The sequence below is a fragment of the Odontesthes bonariensis genome, chromosome 3, assembly GCF_027942865.1.
Source record: "Odontesthes bonariensis isolate fOdoBon6 chromosome 3, fOdoBon6.hap1, whole genome shotgun sequence".
NCBI lineage: Eukaryota > Metazoa > Chordata > Actinopteri > Atheriniformes > Atherinopsidae > Odontesthes > Odontesthes bonariensis.
In genome coordinates, this window is record NC_134508.1 from 37,499,016 (window position 1) to 37,520,467 (window position 21,452).

Genomic DNA, 21,452 nt, shown 5'->3' on the forward strand with positions numbered 1-21,452 from the left:
CAGTTACTTGCTACAAGCGCTTATACTGAATTAATTCACAGTTTCCAGGAGACATTTTAAAAAGAAAAACGGTTTATATCTGAAGCTTAGCCTTGAGATACATTTTATATGCTCCTTAAATGCGGCTATTTAAATGGTTGCAATAATTGTGCGAAAGGCTAAAACTATGAGTAACAGTAAAACACGTATTCTTCTCCCTTGGTTTGGTCAGGTTGATGTTAGCTTGAATGTATGGGTGTCCGTATAGATCTGCATGTGCATGTGACATTACTTACCCAGAGGTAGCCTTGAGGTAATGAAGTACTTGCTGCAGAGAAGCCCAGCAGTGCACAGTGAACAGGATTGTGGATGGCAGTTTCAAGCTTTAGGAAAAAAAAATAAAAAAAAAAAATCAACAAATATTCGTTAAATGTATGAGGTTCAATAATGCATCTGCAACAAAACGTTTTCTGTCTTGGCATATCTTATGAAGTTGCATGTAAATAAATCTTAATTGCCATCTGCCGTTTACAATAACTTTGTCATTAACATTAACATTATGGCTTCCCACCCACATGAGCTGTAAATAGAGGTGTTTGAGAATGTTTGAGATTCTGGCTGCTCCTGCAGTTTTAAAGGGAGCCAATGCAAAAGCATTGAGCACACTGAATAGCATTATGTTAAAAAAGTTAACGTTATGGGGGGATTCAGGGGGGATTTTCCACCGAATGTTCAGGTAATGTAAGTTCAGGTCAGTGTGGTGATGTAACACACTCTAAATTCTAATCCTAAAATGACTAAATCCTGTTTAATTTAAACTACTTTCATCCTCACAGTTTCTCCTCTATATATAAAATGAATGTATAAAAACAAGCATTTTCATCTTCTTTCACCCACTGCGATAGGCCTTACGCTTTTCTCTTAAATTGCCCTGAAGCCCAAAGTGTGCCAACCTGTTACATCTGTGCTTCCTTCAGATTTGGAAATGAAGGGTTTCTTTAACGAGGCTGCGTGGTAGTGTGGTGTGGTGGTTGGCACGTTGCGGTGTGTATTTTGTATGTTCTCCCCATGTACGAGTGGGTTCTCTCTGGGTACTCCAACTTCCTCCCACCCAAAAAAATGCATGTCAGGTTAATTGGTGTGTCTAAAATAGACCCTGGGAGTGTGAGTGTGGATGGTTGTTTGTCTCTGTGTGACCCTGTGATGGACTGGCGTCCTGTCCAGGGTGTACCCTGCCTCTTGCCCAATGACAGCTGGGATAGGCTCCAGGCCCCCCGCGACCCTGAGTTGGATTAAGAGGGTATAGAAAATGGATGGATGGATGGATGGGTTTCTTTAATCTGCCATATAAACTACAGGATGCACGGGAGAGCTGTACTGCTCGCCTGTCTCCACCTCTGTCTCTGTCTACACAGAGGCTGCATTTGCAACCCTCAACATGTTTTAATAAATATTCTTCAGAGAATATCTAAAGTAACTATTAATGCTCTTTGAGTTTTATAACTCAACAAATTCCCTGAGTCAAATCAAAGATGGGCACAGTCAGAGACATCTCCAAATGGTTTGTGAACTGCTATTATGAATAACGAGTCTAACATTTGGCCAACTTCTAGTTTGTCTTTTGGAACCATAGACAGTGGGGCTAGGTAATGAAACTTTCAACCAAATTTAACCAAAATATGTATTGTTAGGGCTGAACATCCATTTATTGTAGGACTATTAAAAAAAGGTTACCAGCAGGAGTGGAAAAGTGAAATTAGCTAATAACCTGTTCATGACTTGGGAGAAAAATGTATTGACTTTATATTCATTTACAGAAGCTGACATATTTTGGTTGGGTGTTTGTAAGATTGCAATTTATCAATATATACAAAGACATCTTCCAGATGGGGAGAATATAAGAATATTGCTTATTGATATAGGAGTTGTGTTTGTCTGAAATGGAGTGACTGAGATTGACATTTTCAGCATTGAGACGTGGATAACAGCACATCAAACACCAAGCTCTTCAAACCAACGCTCCTTCTGTTTGACAATGTTGATTACTTTGGAATGTGGCTACCAAAGGCAAGCCATGTTGCAGAGAGAGCAACAAATTTTGTGTCATCATGATGATGAGGGGCTAAAAGCAGTTGAGTTGGTGGTTTTGAGAAGTAAGTGAGAGTAAGGAGAGCTTCAGAGATGAGAGCAGCACGTCTTTTACTGTCGTCCTCTATGGCAGCAGGCATCAATCACAGGTGATTTATAGCCACCCCGGGCAAAGACCCTCCCCCTTTTCACTCTTGTTGAAGGTGTTTGTAAACACTAAAAGAAAAAAGGATACTGGCTAGATCACCGCTCTCCTCATCTGCTCTGCAAAGCCATCCCCTCCACTCCCTGTGTGTCTGTCCCCATCTATTCAAATTCATTCCACAGATGCATGGCTCGTCCTCTCTATCAATCTCTCAGTTTTCATTTCTCTTCCCGGTCCTTCACGCTTTTTTATGCTTGCTCTTTTTCTCCTGCCTTTGCCTTTTGCCTCCTCTCTTTCCTATCACAAGCTGTCAAATGTTTTTTGATAGCTAATTAAGCAGCAGTCATAAATGGTGTCCATATGGAAAAGCCCTGTGGTTAAAAGAAAAAGAGCTGCAGTGGGCCAGAGGGAGAGAAACACTATAGTGGGTTGTGCTGGCAGTTTGCTGGTGGATGGATTTTATCAGTCACCTGGGACTAGTGAGCCTTGTTGGCCAATCTTCGCAGGCTAGATAGCTTTGTATGTTAGTGCTTTGCAGTGTCAGCCTGACAATGCTCTGTCTGTTCACATTAGAGTCATCTCACTACCACTTCACATGGAATTCAGTGGCTGGGATTTGTACTGGGATCAATCAGATAAACAGCTGATGAGTAAATGAAGCATCAACTATTTGAAAAATCTGGGGCCTTACGCAAAAAAAAAAGAAAAGGGAATTCTCTAATCGTAATATGCTACTTGCTGATGATACGCTTTACTTATGCTTATGCTTCTATGTAGAAAAATGTATTCAACGCGCACAGTCATGCAATCATTTGCAAGAGACACATAATCAGTTTAACATAAAAGCTTTCAAATGTTATACAAAGCAACATTTTGCATAAAACCTCTACACACATAAAGTGCTGAAGGACACCAAGGCAGGAACATCCCATCAAAACGCAAACAGTCACTATGATCAATACAGTAAACTACTGGACCACTTATTGGAATTCTTTAAACAGCCAATAATAGGAGCACAGGTGAGCAAAACAACAAAGCCTGAGAGATCATTTCCACCTGTGAATGTGCAAATTATATCGACAGGCACAAAGGAAATCTGGGCCCATAGCAACATCCATATCACTGACAATCCCCATGCTAATGCAGAATCAGTGTGGCCCCATTTAAAAAAAATCAATGCCATCTAAGCTTTCTCGAAGTCTATAGTAAGACTCGTTTGTAGAACAGACTGTGCGTACATCTGGAGAGCTGTGGGTGTGAGGCTGAAGATATTCCCTTTGCGTGGGTGCAGGAGGAGAGCGGAAGGTGAGCCAGCTGAGGGGGGTTTGATTGAGGACTTCAGGGAGAAAAAGGGGGGAAATGGGCAGGTGAACTAATTAAGGTAAGATTTGTTGATGTGATGGGAGGGCGGACTCCCAGCTGCTGGTTACCAGTGACCCAATGGTCGACAGAGGGCCCCTCCCCCACCCCCCACCCCAAGAGGGTGACAGCCTATTTGCTTGTTCCAGGTGGATACGGTTACCACAGAGGCATCTTTTGTTTCAGTGGAACACAAGTTTAAAAGATGTGTAAGTATATTACATTCCTGTCGGAACTACACCTCTGGCTCAGTATGTCAACAACAGCCAGTAGAAATAGTTATTGGTAGCGGTCTAATATGACAGGAAAGGGTTTTAATGATTCATGCTTCTGGCTGTCATACTGTCAGAGCAGTGTCCCCTCGGTGAAGACTGCTTCCCCAGTTCTAATTAGTGTCGTATTTCCCACGACTACTTAGGTGCACTGTTTTCCTTACATCAGTTTTCCTGTGTTACCACTATGACATTAGCTTTCTGATAAGTGGAGAATGTACCACTCATTACATTTTTGATAACTGCTTACCAAAAAGCATCCATGTATCATATTCACTCAGGGCCTATAATGATATTGATGACAAGACACACTGCAACCAGAAATGCATTGTTTGGTCTCCACCATGTTTATGTGATATATTTGCTTTCCTGGAAAGAGTGCTTTACAGTCACTTATGAAATATTTTCTGTGTGAAACGCCTGACCACACATTTCTGGACTGTTGAAAAGATGACAACATGTTTGCAATTGCTTTATATTGCAATGCATAGCCTGGTGAAAATCTAATAAAAGAAAAAATTATTTCAATAAATGGCAACCATTCAAAGAAGTGGATGCTGTATATTAGACCCAGGGAAAGAAATTACGCCTGTACGTTTTTTTCTAATTCTATAGCCACAGTGCCTTTCCCCAATTGCACATACCAACAATCTTTTACACGCACTAACAAGCACTAATAGAAAACTTCCACTGTTTATTAACTGGTAATTGACTGGTGCTGGCACTCCCTCCCCACTGCAAACCCACTGCCTAAGGCTACAAACAGGACGTCCGCAGAGTGAATCACCAGTCAACCTAAAATTACTTACATCCAGAGTTCTGCTTCAAGTACTGCAGGCTAAACAAGCGACTAACAGGAAATGTTTTGAAAAAGTTGCAGCTCAGATTATCAAGAAACAAAAACTCTGGAATGACATATCTTCTTTGCTAATCTTTTACATTAAACAGATTTTTTTTTTTTTTCCAGCCATGTTTCGTTTTAATCTGTCTTCAGATGTCGACGTAGAGCGTGTAGCTCTGACAGGTGCAGGCGAGTGACAAATTAAAGGCAAAACTAATATGAAGTGTATTTGTATACAAATACAAATTGTCGCTTACGTGCCACCAGATAAGCTGGTATGATATGATGATATAATGATTGGTAAAGCCATTTATTATGATATACATTACTTGTCATCATGGGATAAAGATGATCACTCAGAACAACTTTGTATTTCTTTGTATTGACCCTTGCCTTTACGAGGATAAGTTGACCCAAACCATATCTGAAGAATGGCCCTCAAAACATAACAGATCCACAAGTTCCCTTTTCTTTTGGAGTTAAATATGAAAGTTTTTCATTCAATTTGCCACTGGTACGTGTGTCTTCTATAACCTGATGTGGCAGATGGCTTGTTTCACAGAACCATCTGGAAAGCTTTTGTTAGGAACAGTTTGGAAAAGGGCAAGTGCTTTCAAAGATATTTGGCAGGTGAATGGATGAACCATCTGTCTATCACCAAGCTATTTTCAACCAGTCAGATCATCGTAATGTAGCCTGCTGCAAAATAAATAAAAAAAATCAATCACATCCTGAAGCCAGTTGAGAGAAAAACCGAAAGCTTGAGTGCAGTTCTTAGCCCCTCCTTCAACACTTACCACTTTCTACGCCACCTATAGCTGCCAATAGGATGCTGACTGGTCTGATAGAGGTAGCTTCTGCAACAAATATGGTTGGAGCCTAACAAGGTAAATTATCTTGTGATCGTGATCTTGCAAATCTCCCAAGGCTCTTGTTGGCTCTTGAGGAAATGTCTACCGCAGAGCCTGCTCTCTACATCTACCTTGGAACAGAGATTTGTCCTGTTTGAGAAATTGATATCTGACATTACACAAAAATAAGCTTTTTTCCTAACTGCTAATATATTACATACATAACTGACTTTCTACCATACAGATACTGTACATCAGAGCAGCACATCTCGTTGCTCTCCATCTAAAACACCCAATTTTCATTATTGTCTCTTTAAGTCTCCCCTCCCCCTGACCGTATCTACTTTATCAAGTGATTTGTCACGAGGCAGGCATCATACAAATAAATTTCATGGTGAGGTCATTAGGCAATGCGAGAAAATCCAGTTCCATGCAGTTCAGGAGTAGTGCTCTGTTGAGGAGATTAACTCTCTTTGGTGTAGACTTTCGCCCTTACAACTTTAAAGACCTTTCACATGCACCTCAAAATGCATTACATGACATCTGTATGTACACTGAAATTAAATGTTAATTGCAAATAAAACACACATGTATTTGTTTTAATATTTATGTAAAAAAAATGGTCGAACCACCCTAAATCCTATATAACTATTGCCTAAGATTAGAAGTAGTTAGGTATGATGTTTGCATCACTTATTATTTCTCAAATGAGTAACACCTGGAACTATACTCTAAAATGGAATCTGTTTTTATTCATCAGGGCTTGGTTGAGGCACTGTGACAAATATGTTCTCAGAGGTTCCAAGAACTTAGATAGAAGGCAGTTGAATTCCTTCTCTTGGCTCTTGAAGACATTTCCCTTCTCATCCAAAAGACCTCCTCAGTCGACATGAACGGTGGGAAATGCTGCGCTTTAAAAATCTGAGGGGTTCATTGGCACAGAGAGAGTGGGTCAACAACTCAAACACAGTTTGAATGTGTACAAATTCTCAAGTGCTTAAAGACTCCACAACAGGTTAAATACTTTGAACTACCCAAGAGCAAGTTAAGAGGCCTCTTGGATGAGAGGTAAAACCTCTTCAAAAACTAAAAAGGATTTAGGATTCCCAAGATCAGAATGACTGAGAATCAACATATATTGAGAACATTTTTTATTCTATTGTAAGAAGCTTTTACCAGTATTAAAATTTTACTATTTTACCAGAGAGCTTTTTTTCCCAATGAAACAGAGAATAGCAAAATAGATTCTGATCCTCAGTCAAATAAAACATCTTAGGCTCAGTGATATGGCACATTGAAGGTAAACTGAACACCATTTACAACATAAGCCTTCACATACAGTAACAGCCATGACATCTTTGGGCATGTACACTCGTGACACTGCCATATGGGAACAGCAAAATGTTGTTTGTTAATATTCTATTTTCTAAAACATCATAATCTTCATTGAAACTAATACAAAAGGACAAGAAGATCAAAGCTGAAACTTACAGTTTATGTTTTGATTTCGTATGCTAGATGTCACCCTGTGATTTAAATTCTACCAGCATCTACAGGAAGAGATCAAAGGGCCAACCACCTGCTGTGTTTGCAGGCCTGAATTATACTCAGAGTATTCAAAGTCATTTGAAGACAATGCGATTAAACCATCTGATGGAAGCTGAGCAGACAGCCTCAGTTTTAACTCTTCATAGGTCTATTTCAGGTCCTTTAGAGGTGGTTAGGACATGCAGCAAAACCATATGGCTATCAGCTTATTATTAAAAACCCTTGGGACATCTCCTACAATTTAATAACCACTGTCTGTACAGTAACGATTCCCTGTCTCCCCTGGCTATGCTACCGATCATATCAGCAATAAGTGGAATGAAGTTGGAGGGTGGTTTTGCATATCGCTGCTCAGAGCCTCAGTCTGACATTGGTAGGACATTATAAACTCATATTCATGACTCGACTGAGATTTTCTTCCTCACGTCCTTCACTGCTCCTAGCTGAACCGTTGCAACACACCCAGCAAATGTGAAGCAAATTCACTCTGTTGCTATGCCCCATCTTCACAGACACACTGATCCGCACACCATCGCCACTGAATCCTACGGCCACGGCAGTTCCAACTGGGGATGAAAGCAGTGTCCTGCCCCTGCATTAATGGATTTAAAAAGGGGACCAGGGGCCAAAACTTTTGCTGTATAGTCAATCACTTCCTTCATCTTCCCTTCTATTTTCCCGGAAGCAGGAGACTTCTGCAGCTGGCCATGACAAGCCTTGGATGAGCAATCTTTGCCGACCTCAAAGACAAAAACTGACACAATGATTTGCCAACTTGAAGTCCAAGATGAATCCCTGGGCATAAGAATGGACAAGGCTTTATATAATCCTTAATATCAGATGGCAGGGAATGCAGAACAAAAGGGAGCACTGGTGCCAGCTCAGTCCTAGCCATGTGGTGGTTGCAGCTACTTTTGCCAGGGATGCTTGGCCATCAGAGAGCACCTACTAAATTGGAATACACCCCTCCTTGGATTCTGATTCTAAAACAGACTGATTCTAAAACACTTCAGCACTATTTTGATATTTTAAGACAATGTTTTATTTTTCTACTCTTGACTTCATAGCCTTAGATGGATCCGTCCAAGAGATCAATAATCAGGATTTCTTGGCATAAATATAAAAATTGAAATCAATTCTGAATAACATGAAGAAAAAATAGCGTGCTCATAGTTTGACCAACTTTATAAGGGAGCAGCAGTCTAAAAATACAAAGACGATGCAATAACAACAACGATGCATTTAAGCAGCAGTTATTGTGGTAGTAGCACGTGTCTTGAAAGTAAGTAGGAGGAAGACTAATTAACAGAGTCGAGACCAAGGAGAGAAGATGTCATTGCTACCGACAAGTCTGATCTGGCACAATATAAAACTCAAATAGGAGACAGAGTTTCCATCCCATTCGTTCTGGAATGATGCAGTTTTTGCATGCCGTTCTCACCACACTGATGTATCATCAAACAGGAAGAATGTGGCCAAAGTAGCATATTTAGCAGATTTGCAGGATTTCCCTTCTGGGTATATAATTTGTTCACACATGCTATCTTGACAAGAATAGCTGAAACAGTCAGTTATAGAAGCAGAGCTTTACTCTGAGACGAGGCTTGTGTGTATGATTCTCTGTGATTAGTATGTTAACTGTCACAGAACCAGACCGAGCCCTTTGCAGATGATCTCACTGTCAATCAATGAGCGTGGCTATCCCTTTCATAGATAAATCGGCACAATACTGCCCTCTATTGGCAAGGAGCAACGAAGACAGAGGGGCATTCATACTTTACTGAGAGTAAAATTTTAATTATATCCATCAATAAGTACTTGTAATTCAGCCTCTCTGTAACAGCCACACACAGTAGTAAAACAACACAAACACAAACATAAGAGAAATAATAAGAAAAAAACCTCCAGATGTTCAGTATATAAATCCAAAGCTCAGGTTTGCTGCATGTAATTACACGATTCTATCAACATATCAGTGCTAATACAGCCTCTTGGGTTTTGCACTACTTATTTCAACACACATTAATTTCACGATATATACAGTACATCAGGAACTTTGCAGCACTCTGGCTGTACAGGAAAAGGTGGTGCTGTTGGTGAAGCTGGCAGCTATTCATTATAACTTCTCTCAGATTTTAACGTTCCATTTATTATTCAAGACAATGGAACAATACAATGTTGAATAAAAAAATTAGAAAAATAAAAATCAATACAGATGCTAGTGCAAAGATTTTCTACTCTAGTCTTTTTTAGGTTTCTTTTTTTCACAGGAGCTTATGAAACTTATGAAAATACATATAATATAATAGCATAAAAGCAACATGCCGTTTGCAAATTTGCACATGTCAGGTTTCCTCTAAGGACTGCTCACTCACTACATTTTCATTCTGCCAGTGTGGTTCCTTTTTCTTTTCTGCTGCTGACATAGCACTTAAAATCTCCACAAAGGGTAATGGGCAGGTGGCAGTTGCTGCTTTATTCTTCACAGTACTTTTAAAGTATTACCTAAGTTTGATCAACTTTGCTGTTGATGTTACTTAGCAGAGGCAGAGAAAAGATCCATATCTACAAAGAAAGACTGACCTCTGTACACTTTTGGTACATTAGCCAAGATGTTGAAAACTGTCACAACTCCCTCAGAGTTGTTCTGAGTGAATGCCAAAGTTTGACTTCTGCCCTGACCTCGGAGAGAGGTCCTTTTTGATCGGGAATCTTAAGTAGCCTTAGATTGCGTGCTGTCACTGCCCCCTGTATGCCTGACAGTGACAAGTTTGGTCTGTCTGGAGTTTGGTTTTGCTGAGCCAGGTCACGGTGACCAGAAGGGCCGAGTACTATAAGCTCCAGCGACAGGCCTGCTCTGATCCACCGTCACACAGGGAAATCCGATTGACACTTCCTCCTGCTTTCCTTTACTCTGCATGCTAAAAGCTTGTCTGCCCCCTTGAACTTAGTGGATGAGCAGCAGTGGTATGTTTTTGTGGAGAGGGAATAGTGGTATGCATGTTTTCATAGTTTAAGAGAGGAAATATGTTGAACTGAAATTCATGGTAAATATGTCCATGTAGAGTAAAGTATTAGAGAAAGCAGCAATTGTACAGACTATTTGAACCGTCTGGTATCTATGCATTGCATGCTGAAACAATTGCTATTCATGTTAAACATAGATGCCATTCAGTTTGGCTTAATTCCCTGAAAATAAGAGTATGATGAGTATCTTTGCAAACCTTAAAACCTAAAATGCATACCATGCCATGCAAAAATAATGCAGATGCTTATGTCACTGACCACTTTATTTTAGATTGGCAAATTCACTTTGATCAGAAGGAAGTCCAAAACCTATTTTTAACAGGTTTTCTGAACTGAAAAGCTAATGTGTAGCCGCTGGTGGCACATTGGATAGCTTGTCTGTGGAGTAATATAGAAGCAGCCAAACAGAGCACATAACATACAACACCACTGGTCATCATTGTCATCAAACTGACTCAAAAGTTCTAAAAGGGGCCATAACATGAAAAGAAAACTGATCTTGATGAGGATCAGGTCTGAGAGGGAACAATGTGCTGTCTGGAAAGAGTCTCAAGCACTTGAGCATCCTGCTGTTTGTGCTTTTCTGTTTGCCTGAAGTATATTACTGCAGAGATAGAAACAAAGCTGCTACACCTAGGTGGATATGTGCTTAGAAAAAGCTTTTTTAATCCATGCTGCGGCATCTATTCTCAACAAATCAGAAAAGTGGCTGATATCTGTTACTCGGAAAGGTAGCAAATGACCTTCAAGAAAAACAAAAGGAGAAGCATTGCGTAAGGTGTCAACTTGATGACTCCAGCTTAAAAAAATATAATAAAATAACGGTCTAGAGGGGGAAGAGGAAATAAATCATCAAAAAAGCTTTGCTTCAGGGAAAGGCCACCTTTTCACACTGTCCTTCTCCTTTTTAATCCATATTTCATAACATACTGTCTCATCTGTGGTATGCTACACTGACACAGCCTGCAGACCAAACTCTTTCATTCATCTTAGATGTAAGAGCTTTAAGTCTTTATGGGCATAAATCAGTCATCCTCTCAACAAAACTATAAATATAGCCATGAACTACTGCCGAAAATGCCACTCAACAAGCTCATTTTCTGTACATGCAATCACTTTCATGCGGTAGCTGAATGCACTGTGCTGTTCTCTTATCACTCCATCAGCAGGGAAGATGGATGTCACCGTGAGTAAGAGGAACATGCACAACATGCTCCTGAAGCACCAGCTAGCCAAGTAAACAAGTGCAGACCCCAGTGACCCTGCAGAGTGCAATTTCAACAGATGGCAAGGAAAGGAACAACCTATAACACGATTAATGGGTTTTGAGGCTTAATTGCACCCCTTTAAAAAGAGAACAAGACAAGCATAAATAAATGTATAATGACGATGATCTCTGTGATCTATGTAAACTAGTGGAGTGCATTAGGGGTGAGTGGGCTTTGCCGTTTTCTCAGATGAGACACAGAAGCTAATCCTCTCCAAAAAAGAGGAAAAAAGCTAACCCTGATGCAGCGCAAACCCCTTTCCAGTTTGTCATTCCGCACTTCAAAGCATACATGATGAAATCCCCCAAGGTATTATATGAGCTCTGGCGTAGCAGCCATCCTCAACCCTGTCCTACCCTAATGCCTCATAAACGGAGTCTGGAAACATGTCTCTTTGCCTTTACTTAAGTCTTTGCAGCCTTTGGATTTAAAAGGACATTTTAGAGTTGCAGGGAGAGAGGTGCTTTCTGCTGTGAATCATTATGTAGCCAAGAGATACCCGTCCTCTACTTGTACAATACGGCAAATTTGTACGCGTGCCTCTTTGAGCATGGTAAGATCAGGAAAACATCCAACACTGATCTGCTTCAGAGATCTGCTGAAGGAGCTGTTGAACAGAAAAACCGTGGACAAAAAGATGTATGTGTCCTAGCTGGAGACAGGTATGTAATTTAAGTCACTTAGTTCCCGATGGAAGCTAGTGAATGTGAAGTCAGTTGTTTAACAGCTTGCTCTGCTGCCAGATTACTGGCTTTCATAAACACATCCATTACCAGTCTGAGGAATTCAAACAGTAAAGTAAAAATAAAAAACGATGAAAAACTCAACTTCTGACAGGGTGATGTATGCTGGCATCTACAACAATGCACCCAGAAACAAGAGAAGGAGACTGACTAACTTTTCTAACATTTGTTTTCTAACACTTGAAACTTCTGTCAGATTTTGATCTGTTAAATGTGTATAAATCGAAAGCCTATCAATCCTGATGAATCTGACATCAAGCACTAACGTGCTACTGTTGTGGAAAATGGCATTCATTGCCATTCCGTTTACCAGTTATTTCTCCTGAGGAAAAGTCTGTTACCCTTTCTGCTTTAGTATCTCCTATTAATCGCTTAACCCAACCACCTCACGCCTCCCTTTGGGCAAACTGCCAAACCCGCTCTGTTTCATCTTTCAAAATGACACAGAGGGCAGTGAAACAGAGCGTGCTGGGACTCTTTAAACAACAAGGACCATCAGAATGTGGCTTCTCTATTAACCAAGATAGCGCCTGATTCTTTGTGTGTGAGGGAGAAAGGGAAGAAGAGAATGAAAGAGATGAATTGAGAAGAGACAGACTGCTGTTCTCACTCAGCAGTCTTGTGATAAGGTTTATCTTTGGTGCCTAACTAGTTCACCCAGTAGGCCTGTCCAGCCCCCACTAAGTGGACCAGGGTGCACAGACCTGCATACAGCCAGCCATGGACGGAGCTCCCTTAGGTTATCTGTGCTTGTTGTTCATTCTATGCTGCTTTAGAACTTTATTTTTGCAGGAAATGGCTTCGGCCCCTTTGGCCACATCTCTTTAAATCTGGGATTTCTTTTTGCTTTTTGCCTCCCTTTCTTCATCATTTCTGTTCACTGTAACTCAGACTGCCAAGAGAGGATGCAGGAGCTGTGGAGCTTTGGCATAGAGAGGCGTGCGCGTCTCAGAGGCAGCGGCTGAGGCAAAGATGGAGGCACAGGGAGGGAGAGGGGGAATGCAGCTGAGTTAAGCCCCTAATCACAGTCTGCTCTGCATGAAGGACTTAAAGTCACTCCATTTAATGCTACCTTCTCTTTAGTCAAAAAAGAGAAAGAAATACTGCCTGCCTTTTAAACTTCCTGATACCAACCCTGCATACCTGTTACATACCCACTCTGTAGAAGTATACAGGTGGAAAGCTATAGTATACACTCAAACAAATATTGCCAAAACTCGCATGTCACACATAGATACAGTCAGAGAAACAGGAGCTTAATATCTGCACACACCAATGAAAGCATGAATGTGACTTTGTTCTGTTTGTACTCGTGCAAAACGATAAAAGCTCATTTTCACATCCGCACAAAATGAATAAACATTAAATAATTCCAATGTGAACCACATTTGTGACTGCCATGCCCTTCACTGCCATGCTCAGGTGCTTCATTTGTTTGTGCGTGAAGCAGGGAATGTGAGCACATTCTTAGAGACTGCATGGTCCCTCTGGCTCAAAACATTTTAATTGACATGTTTCAGCTTCCAGGGAGAAGAGACTTTTGCAGAATTATCCAGAATGTTGTCAAGGTCTTGTGGAAAATCCCCACCTACCATGCTAAATCTAGACTTTTTGCACCGTTTCTCCTCACCTTCATCTGTCGTCCACATGGCTAGCAGACTATGGGCCAGTGAATAGGTCTTAATCCAATGCTGGAACATTGATTTATGCTCGGATGTTCCAGTGCCATTAAGGTAATTGCATGATCACTTTATAACATCCTCCACTGGTACACATGGTACTTTGGCTCCCTCCCACCACCTAACTAGCTCAATAGGACCATAACCACATTATGGTTACAGGAAATGTTGTTAGAAATATCATCTTTCCGCCCCTGCAAATTGATTTTACACCATTTCCACAGACTTCTAAAGCCCTCAAGTCTATCTCTCACCTCTGCTGACCATTCGATCTAACGGAAGCTTCTAGGTCTTAACAGCTTGTATTGATTGAAATTCTTCAGCCAGCAACCTAAAGGGATGCTCTTGTGTCACCTTGTAATTCCAACAGTCTATGTATTTTTGAGTGAGATCATCACAGAGATAGTGGAGTTTTATTTGCCTAGGTCAAAAAGAGTGGGCAATGATTGCATTCAATAGCACGTGACTCTAGAATGACATAAGATGATCTCTTTCAACACAGTCTTTTATTAAACCCAATATTCTGCCAAGACTAATGGCTGATTCAGAGAAGAAGTTAATGTCAAATTGCTTTGACAGACTGAGCCAAGTGATGTCCTTTGCGTCATAAATATAAACACTAGAGGTTTAGAAACATTGAACACATCAAATTACTTGCAGCTAACGTACAATTGGCAAATGCAGGATGAAATTGTGATTTAAAAGTAACCTGACAGCTGCAGCAGAATAATACTGCGGGCAGCCGTGGCTCAGTGGTTAGAGTCGGTTGTCCAATTGGCAGGTGCGATTCCCACTCTCGCCACACAAAAAGATTGGTGGAACAGCTGGAGGGGTGTCAGTCCACCTCCTTGTCACGCCCGATGTGCCCTTGAGCAAGGCACCGTACCCCCATGCTCCCCGGGCGCTGTGAATGGCTGCCCACCGCTCCAGGTTGGCATCTGTCTCTATGAGTGTGTGACCCTGTGTATGTGCATGTGTGTGTCAACAGGTGCCAACCTGGATGGGTTAAAAGTGGAGGACAAATTTCGTGTGTATGCATGACAATAAAATCTGATCTTAATCTTAATCTTAATACAGCTGAAAAGCTTCCACAGTTTGTTTATAAATATGTCATCCCTCATTAACAGTGATGCATCACAATTTCATTATCACTGCTGCACTTCCAGTTAAATTGGACTAAGACAGCATTAAAAAGCACAAGTTTCATTTAATGTATTTTTTACTTATTCTTTTTACTATTACTTTATTCTTCAACATTTCTAATTTGGCTTAACTACATTCATACTTCACACTTCATATGTTAATGAGGGTTTTACCATAAAGTTGTCACCCATGCTGTGATGAAACAGCATGAGTAAATATGACAGTAATAGCCAGACGATGCTCAATTTCTCAAGTATCAAAAAATGGCATTTCATTTATACTGTGCAATTCAAAAGCATTTCTGACAAATGAACAAGAAAGATTTATTTTTGCTACACTGAAATGTGTATTTCTATTGTACTTTGTATTCATTTTTTTTATGAATAATCATACATTCCTCTGTTTAATTTCAGAGTATACAAAGTATACATCATTGTTGCAACATAATGATTCAATACAACCCCAATCCCAAATAGTTGGGACACTGTGTAAAAAGTAAATAAAAACAGAATGCAATGATTTGCAAATCTTTTCCAAACATTATACTATTTCATGAAAAATATTAGCTTATCTTGAATTTTATGAAAGCAACACATCTCAAAAATATTGGTACAGGGGAAACTAAAGGCAGGAAAAGTTAGTGGGATTAAAAACAAACAGCTGGAGGAACATGCTGCAAAATGTAGCACTATAGCACTAAATATAAACCAATGCACCATCTTGGGCACACATTGGGCCTTGTTATTTCTTTCAGACTCTCAGTTTCCCTTTTAGAGATTTCTGAGAGGGCAATCCCAGATCATCTCCCTAACGTTTTTGAAGTGATGGCCCCCCAACCAGTCAGCAAACCCCTTGCTCCATCCCGTCAACGGCGCATCATCACTTCCTCCACGGTCGATGAATTTACTGTTGCTTTCAATGACTCACAGTTTTTTCCCTTGAACGGCTTTGCATCCCCTCTCTGTCTTGATTATTTTCTTTCCTCCTTCCATTCCACCTGTGCTGGGATTCTGGACTCTATTGCCCCTTTTAGGAAAAAATCTGCCAAGCCAAGAACTGACCCCTGGTTGAACGACACCACCCGCGCCATCAGGCAACGTTGCAGGCAGGCTGAACGCAGATTGAAGAAGGACAAACTGCATGTGTCTCTGGAAATGTTAAGGGACTGTCTCGTTGATTATCAGAGAGCCGTACGTGAAGCAAAATCTCAGTATCTAATATTATTTCTAGAAGCAGTCATTGTCCCAAGGTGTTATTTGCTGTATATAACGCTGTGGTTAACCCATGCACTTCTTCTGTGACTGATGTATCAATAGCCATTTGTGAGAATTTTCTTCATTATTTTGTTGACAAAGTGGATTCTGTCAGAAAAGATACCAGTAATGTTATTATGAGTAGAAATAAGGATCTACCTGTTGCCCCACCTCATTCTGCTGCGTTAGATCAGTTTTAGCTGGTTTCCCTCTCGTCTCTCTGTGACGTAGTGAAAACTCTGAAACCTACAAACTGCCCATTGGATATTGTCCCTGCCAAAGTTTTGAAAGTGGTTTTTAATACTGTGGGGCACAGTCTCCTGGTTTTTATTAACTCCTGTCTAAGTTTAGGAACTGTCCCAGCTGCCTTTAAACATGCTGTAGTCAGGCCCCTTCTTAAAAAGCCTAATCTTGACCCCTCAGTGTTGTCGAATTTTAGATCTGTTTCCAATCTGCCCTTTCTTTCTAAGGTTTTAGAGAAAGTTGTTTTTATACAATTACAGTCCTTTCTTGAGGATAACTCTGTTCTTGAGAAGTTCCAATCTGGGTTCAGGTCTCGTCACAGCACTGAGTCTGCACTGTTAAAGGTGCACAACGATATTGCTCTGTCTGTGGATGCCCTGTTGTCTTAGTGCTGCTTGATCTCACAGCAGCCTTTGACACGGTGGACCATGCAGTCCTCCTGTCACGTCTAAGGAATTATGTTGGCATCCACGGCACTGCATTGAAGTGGTTTGCGTCTTACTTGTCCAGTAGAACCTTTTCCGTTATGGTTGGTGACCTTTCCTTTTCCAGTGCTCCTCTCTCCTGTGGAGTCAAGGATCTATTCTTGGCCCTATCCTCTTCTCATTGTACATGCTACCACTTGGGTCAATTATAGCCAGGCACAACCTTTCTTTCCACTGTTATGCAGACGATTAACAAATTTATCTACCATTGAAGCCAAATAGTAACAGTGCACAATATTCTTTGTTTAAATGTATTACTGATATTAAGCAGTGGTTGGCCCAAAATCTTCTTCATTTAAATGATGACAAAACTGAATGCATTGTGTTTGGGGATACTGTGACGACTGACTTTGGCACCTTGTCTTCAAAGCTTAGTTCAACCATCAGAAATCTGGGAGTGACCTTTGACAGTCATCTTAGGCTGGACAAACAAATTAACAATGTTGTCAGGACTATTTTTTTCCAGTTACGTCTCCTGGCCAAAGTTAAAATGTTTTTAAGTCGTCATGACCTTGAGAAAGCCATCCATGCCCTAATAAGTTCAAGGTTAGACTATTGCAATGCACTTTATGTTGGAGTCTCCCGGTCTTCTCTCAGTCGCCTTCAACTTGTGCAAAACGCTGCTGCCCGTCTTTTAACCAACACTAACAGACGTGTGCACATCACTCCTGTTCTTAACTCCCTCCATTGGCTTCCTGTCCTTTATAGAATTGATTTTAAACTTTTAATGTTTGTTTTTAAAGCTCTTAACGGCCTTGCCCTATCATATTTATCCAAGCTTTTAACAGTCCGCAATCCTGGTAGAGCTCTGAGGTCAACAAATCAGTTTTTGCTGGAAGTGCCCAGGTCAAAATACAAACCCTGGGGTGACCGAGCCTTTTCCGTCGCTGCCCCCAGGCTCTGGAATAAGCTCCCCGTCGAGCTGCGTCTTATTTCTGACCTGGGCCTCTTCAAATCTACGCTAAAAACCTACTTATTTAGGATTGCTTTTAATACCCAGTAGTATGATGGCACTTTTATCTTCTTTTATCTTTATTGATTTTGTTAAATTTTATTGCTTTCACTGTTCTTTAATTGTTTTTATTTGTTTTTACTTATTCTTCTCTTTATTTATTACCTGTTGTAAAGCACTTTAGTACATCGTAAGGATTGTCTGTAAAGGGCTGAATAAATAAAGTACATTTACATTTACATTTACATTCCTCTCTCAAAGGTCCAGCAACTAGTCTCCTTGGTGTTTACAGACTGTTGAGGAAAAGTGGATGCTGCACAGTGGTATACACGGCCCTGTCAAAACCTTGGTGTTGCTAACATAAATTCAAGATGAGCTAATATTTTTCATGAAATGGTAAAACGTCTCAGTTTCATCATTTGATATTTTCTATGTTCTACTGTGAATAAAATAGTGCTTTATGAAATTTGCTAATCATTGCATTCTGCTTCTTTTTTTTTTTTTTACATTTAACACAGCATAACAACATTTTATGAGTTGGGATTGTATATTGTGATTTCTAAAGATGGTTCTATGTAAATTATACCAAGGTCTATGAACAATTTAACACAGTTTAAAGACTGTATGTAAACACTTAAAAACAGACGTCAATTGAGATGAATGAGAAGTTGCTACACCGACACTACAATTTTTGAGAGAAACAACCAAATGATTACTTTCATTTACTGAAAATACAATTATTGCCAAAATTGTTCCTCTGGTACTGGTACCAGACACCGAAGCAGAGGTGTCGAGGGGCTGTATCAGTTTGTGTAAAGGTGAGAAAATAAGCCGAAACACCCTTCCAATATAAATGGTGGAGATTCTATCAAGGTGTAGTTATTCTTTGCTGCCTTTGGGGCAAGAAGAATGAAATGTTTGAGAGGAATAATGACGACAGAAGAGTACCAAGGCATTTTAGAGTGAATGTGTAAGCTATGGTCAAAAGTCATTGGTCTCTCAGCAGGAGAACTACTTAAAGCACATGTCCAACAGCACAAAAGAAAGGCTGAAAAGGAAAAAAAAGATGGACTGTTTCAAACTGGCTGGTAATAAATCCTGATTTAAACCCCATTGAACACCTTTGGAGAAGGCTGAAATCTGTCATTGCAAAAAGGATTCCTGCTAACTTAGAAGCGCTTGGAGGCAAACTGCAGAATATCTGAAAACTGTGCACAGACAGATAGAGGAACTTGCTACGGCCACAAGAAATGTTAAGAGGTTGTCAGTCTGGTCAAAAGTGTCATGCCTATGTGAAGCTTGCAGATTTAAAAAAAATGTGGTAAAATCTATCCCACTCAAGAACCAACCTTTGTCTCAAAAGGATGGAAGCAGATTTACCTTTCTCCCTGCAGACTTGGTGGCGAAGACAGGCATGTGGCAGGCAAGTAGTGGACACCAAAACGGTGCTATTGTCTTCCCTTCATCCTCTCCATATAACCAGCCTGGGGAATTATCTTCTCCTAAAACAGAAAAAAGGGGAAACATTTGGAATCCTTCTTGCTCAGGTCGTACCGACTTCATGTTTAATATTCCAACTTGTTGATTTCAATTTATTGTTAGCATGTACCTCGCATGGTGTAAACACATTTCACACCACAAAAAATAATCAGAGAGACATTTCACACACCCAGGTATGTATAGTGAATGGTATTAGCATGTGAATCTAATAATCAGCCTGAGGCTTATTCCCTGTTGCAAGAGGCAAGGCCAGGCACTGGCAGCACAGAGTCTCAGCAGTGATTAAAACTTCACTTAATCAACACTGTGAGTCTGTCCCGGCAGGAGATATACAACTGCTGGATCTGAGTTAAAAGAAACCGATTTGCCTGATGGTGTGTGCCCCTTCTCCGAACTCGTAGCTTTGAGCTCTAGAGCAGGTGCAACACTGACAAGTCGCAAATCTGCCAAAGTACTCGAATTATGTAACTGCGTAATCATCCTTTTTAATTTACAGGGACTAAATTGAACATGAAATTTAACAGCTTGCCAAAACTTCTTCCTTGGTTTGTTTGCATAGGGTACCTTGAAATAATCTACACTTCACCTGGAGGTCATCTCTTAAGCGTGATTGGGGATGCGTTACATCCATATGCAGTGATCTTAAAAGCTGCTTGCAGAACTCGTTTGATAGGTGCAATGACTGTGACTCTTTGAGTGGTTAATAGAAAGTGGGCATACATTAGTGAGCTCATAGAGACAGAACCACAGGTTCGACCATTTGGAAGGTGGGCCCTGTTCTCTGCTTTCTCAGTCCACATGTCAAAGTGACCCACAGCTACAAATTTCCCAATGTGAACTTATTAATGTGGGTGTCTTAAAGATATGACCAAAAAAAATTTAATTTGCTTAGCATTTATAAAACAGTTAACTTTTTAACCTATGTTTAAAAGGATACTCTTCTACAATGAGAGTCTGCCAACAGGATATCTGAGTGGACAGAAATGATTGTCAGAGCTTTTGTAGATCAGAATAAAAGATCAAATATGTTTACACAAAAGAAAAAAGCCAAAATTATGTTCAAGGAAAGTAATCGGCAGGATTGAATAAGTGTGACGTGTTTTTGTTCAGTTTCAAAATTGTATTCTTAGCAGTTGCTTCAGAAAAGATTCAGACCTCACTTTTTTACACTTTAAAGTGTTGAAAATAACATTTCTTTGGCTCAAATAGGCATTTTCAACCAACAATGTACAATGTACACTCAGAAACCCAATTTCAAGAAATTTACAACACGAGCCATAGCATTCTCCAGTCTTTTTAAGTTAGTCTCAACAGGCTTTGCAAACCTGGACTGTATATCTGGATGTAAGCAGTTCCCATTCTTCCTTAAAACCCTATCAAGCCATGTCAGATTGGATTGGATGCATGTGCAAACTGTCATCTCCAGTTGTCTCTGCAGACATTTTATGGGCTTTACATGTAAGCTTTTGCTGTACTATCTGAAGACAGTCAGAGAATTACCCCGAAGGCACTCCAGCATCTTGATTGTATGCTCTGGTTCACTCTGATGCTTCTACATGAGCTGTAGCCCCAAGTTGAGTGTACCCTTGAGCATGTTTTCTAAAGCAACTATGTGTATGCTGCTTCATCGACCTTTTCCTCAAGTCTGAACAGCCTCTTTGTCCCTGCAACTTAGAATCATCTGCATGTCGTGAAACTACTTCAACCATGTTTCCCTGTCAAGATAGTATTTGCCAAATGATGAGCTGCACCTACTTTTTATTGGACATGGTAACTGGAGTTCTCTCCAGATTTTATTAATCTGGTTCTCCCACATTTCTGAAAAAAAGTACATTGGCTGTTGTGGTACTAGCTACCTCCATGACCAAGAGCCTACTTCCTCAGCTGAGCAATGCTTTGACACCAAAAGCAGCATGTTTACAGTCGTTTTGCTGAGTGCAACGAGAAACACGGGAGGAGTAGGTCCAGTATCTTCTGCTGCTTCCCTGGGGATGTGTATATAAGCTATAATAACACGAGTGGCTGGCCCTGCTATCTGCAGGCTGTGTTGGACAACAACTTCTGATAAGCATGACT

General features: G+C 40.4%; 1 protein-coding gene across 3 annotated transcripts in view; it reads right to left on the minus strand.

Annotated features, from left to right (window-relative positions):
- The window catches only part of arhgef10la (Rho guanine nucleotide exchange factor (GEF) 10-like a), a 125,781-nt gene that overhangs the window by 25,742 nt on the left and 78,587 nt on the right, over window positions 1–21,452 (minus strand). For all 3 annotated transcript variants that reach the window (XM_075461719.1, XM_075461720.1, XM_075461718.1), the window contains 2 exons: window positions 19,257–19,378; window positions 276–362 (listed from right to left, as the gene is read on the minus strand). In XM_075461719.1, the coding sequence (XP_075317834.1) occupies window positions 276–362; window positions 19,257–19,378 (209 nt within the window). The remainder of the gene's footprint in view (window positions 1–275; window positions 363–19,256; window positions 19,379–21,452) is intronic.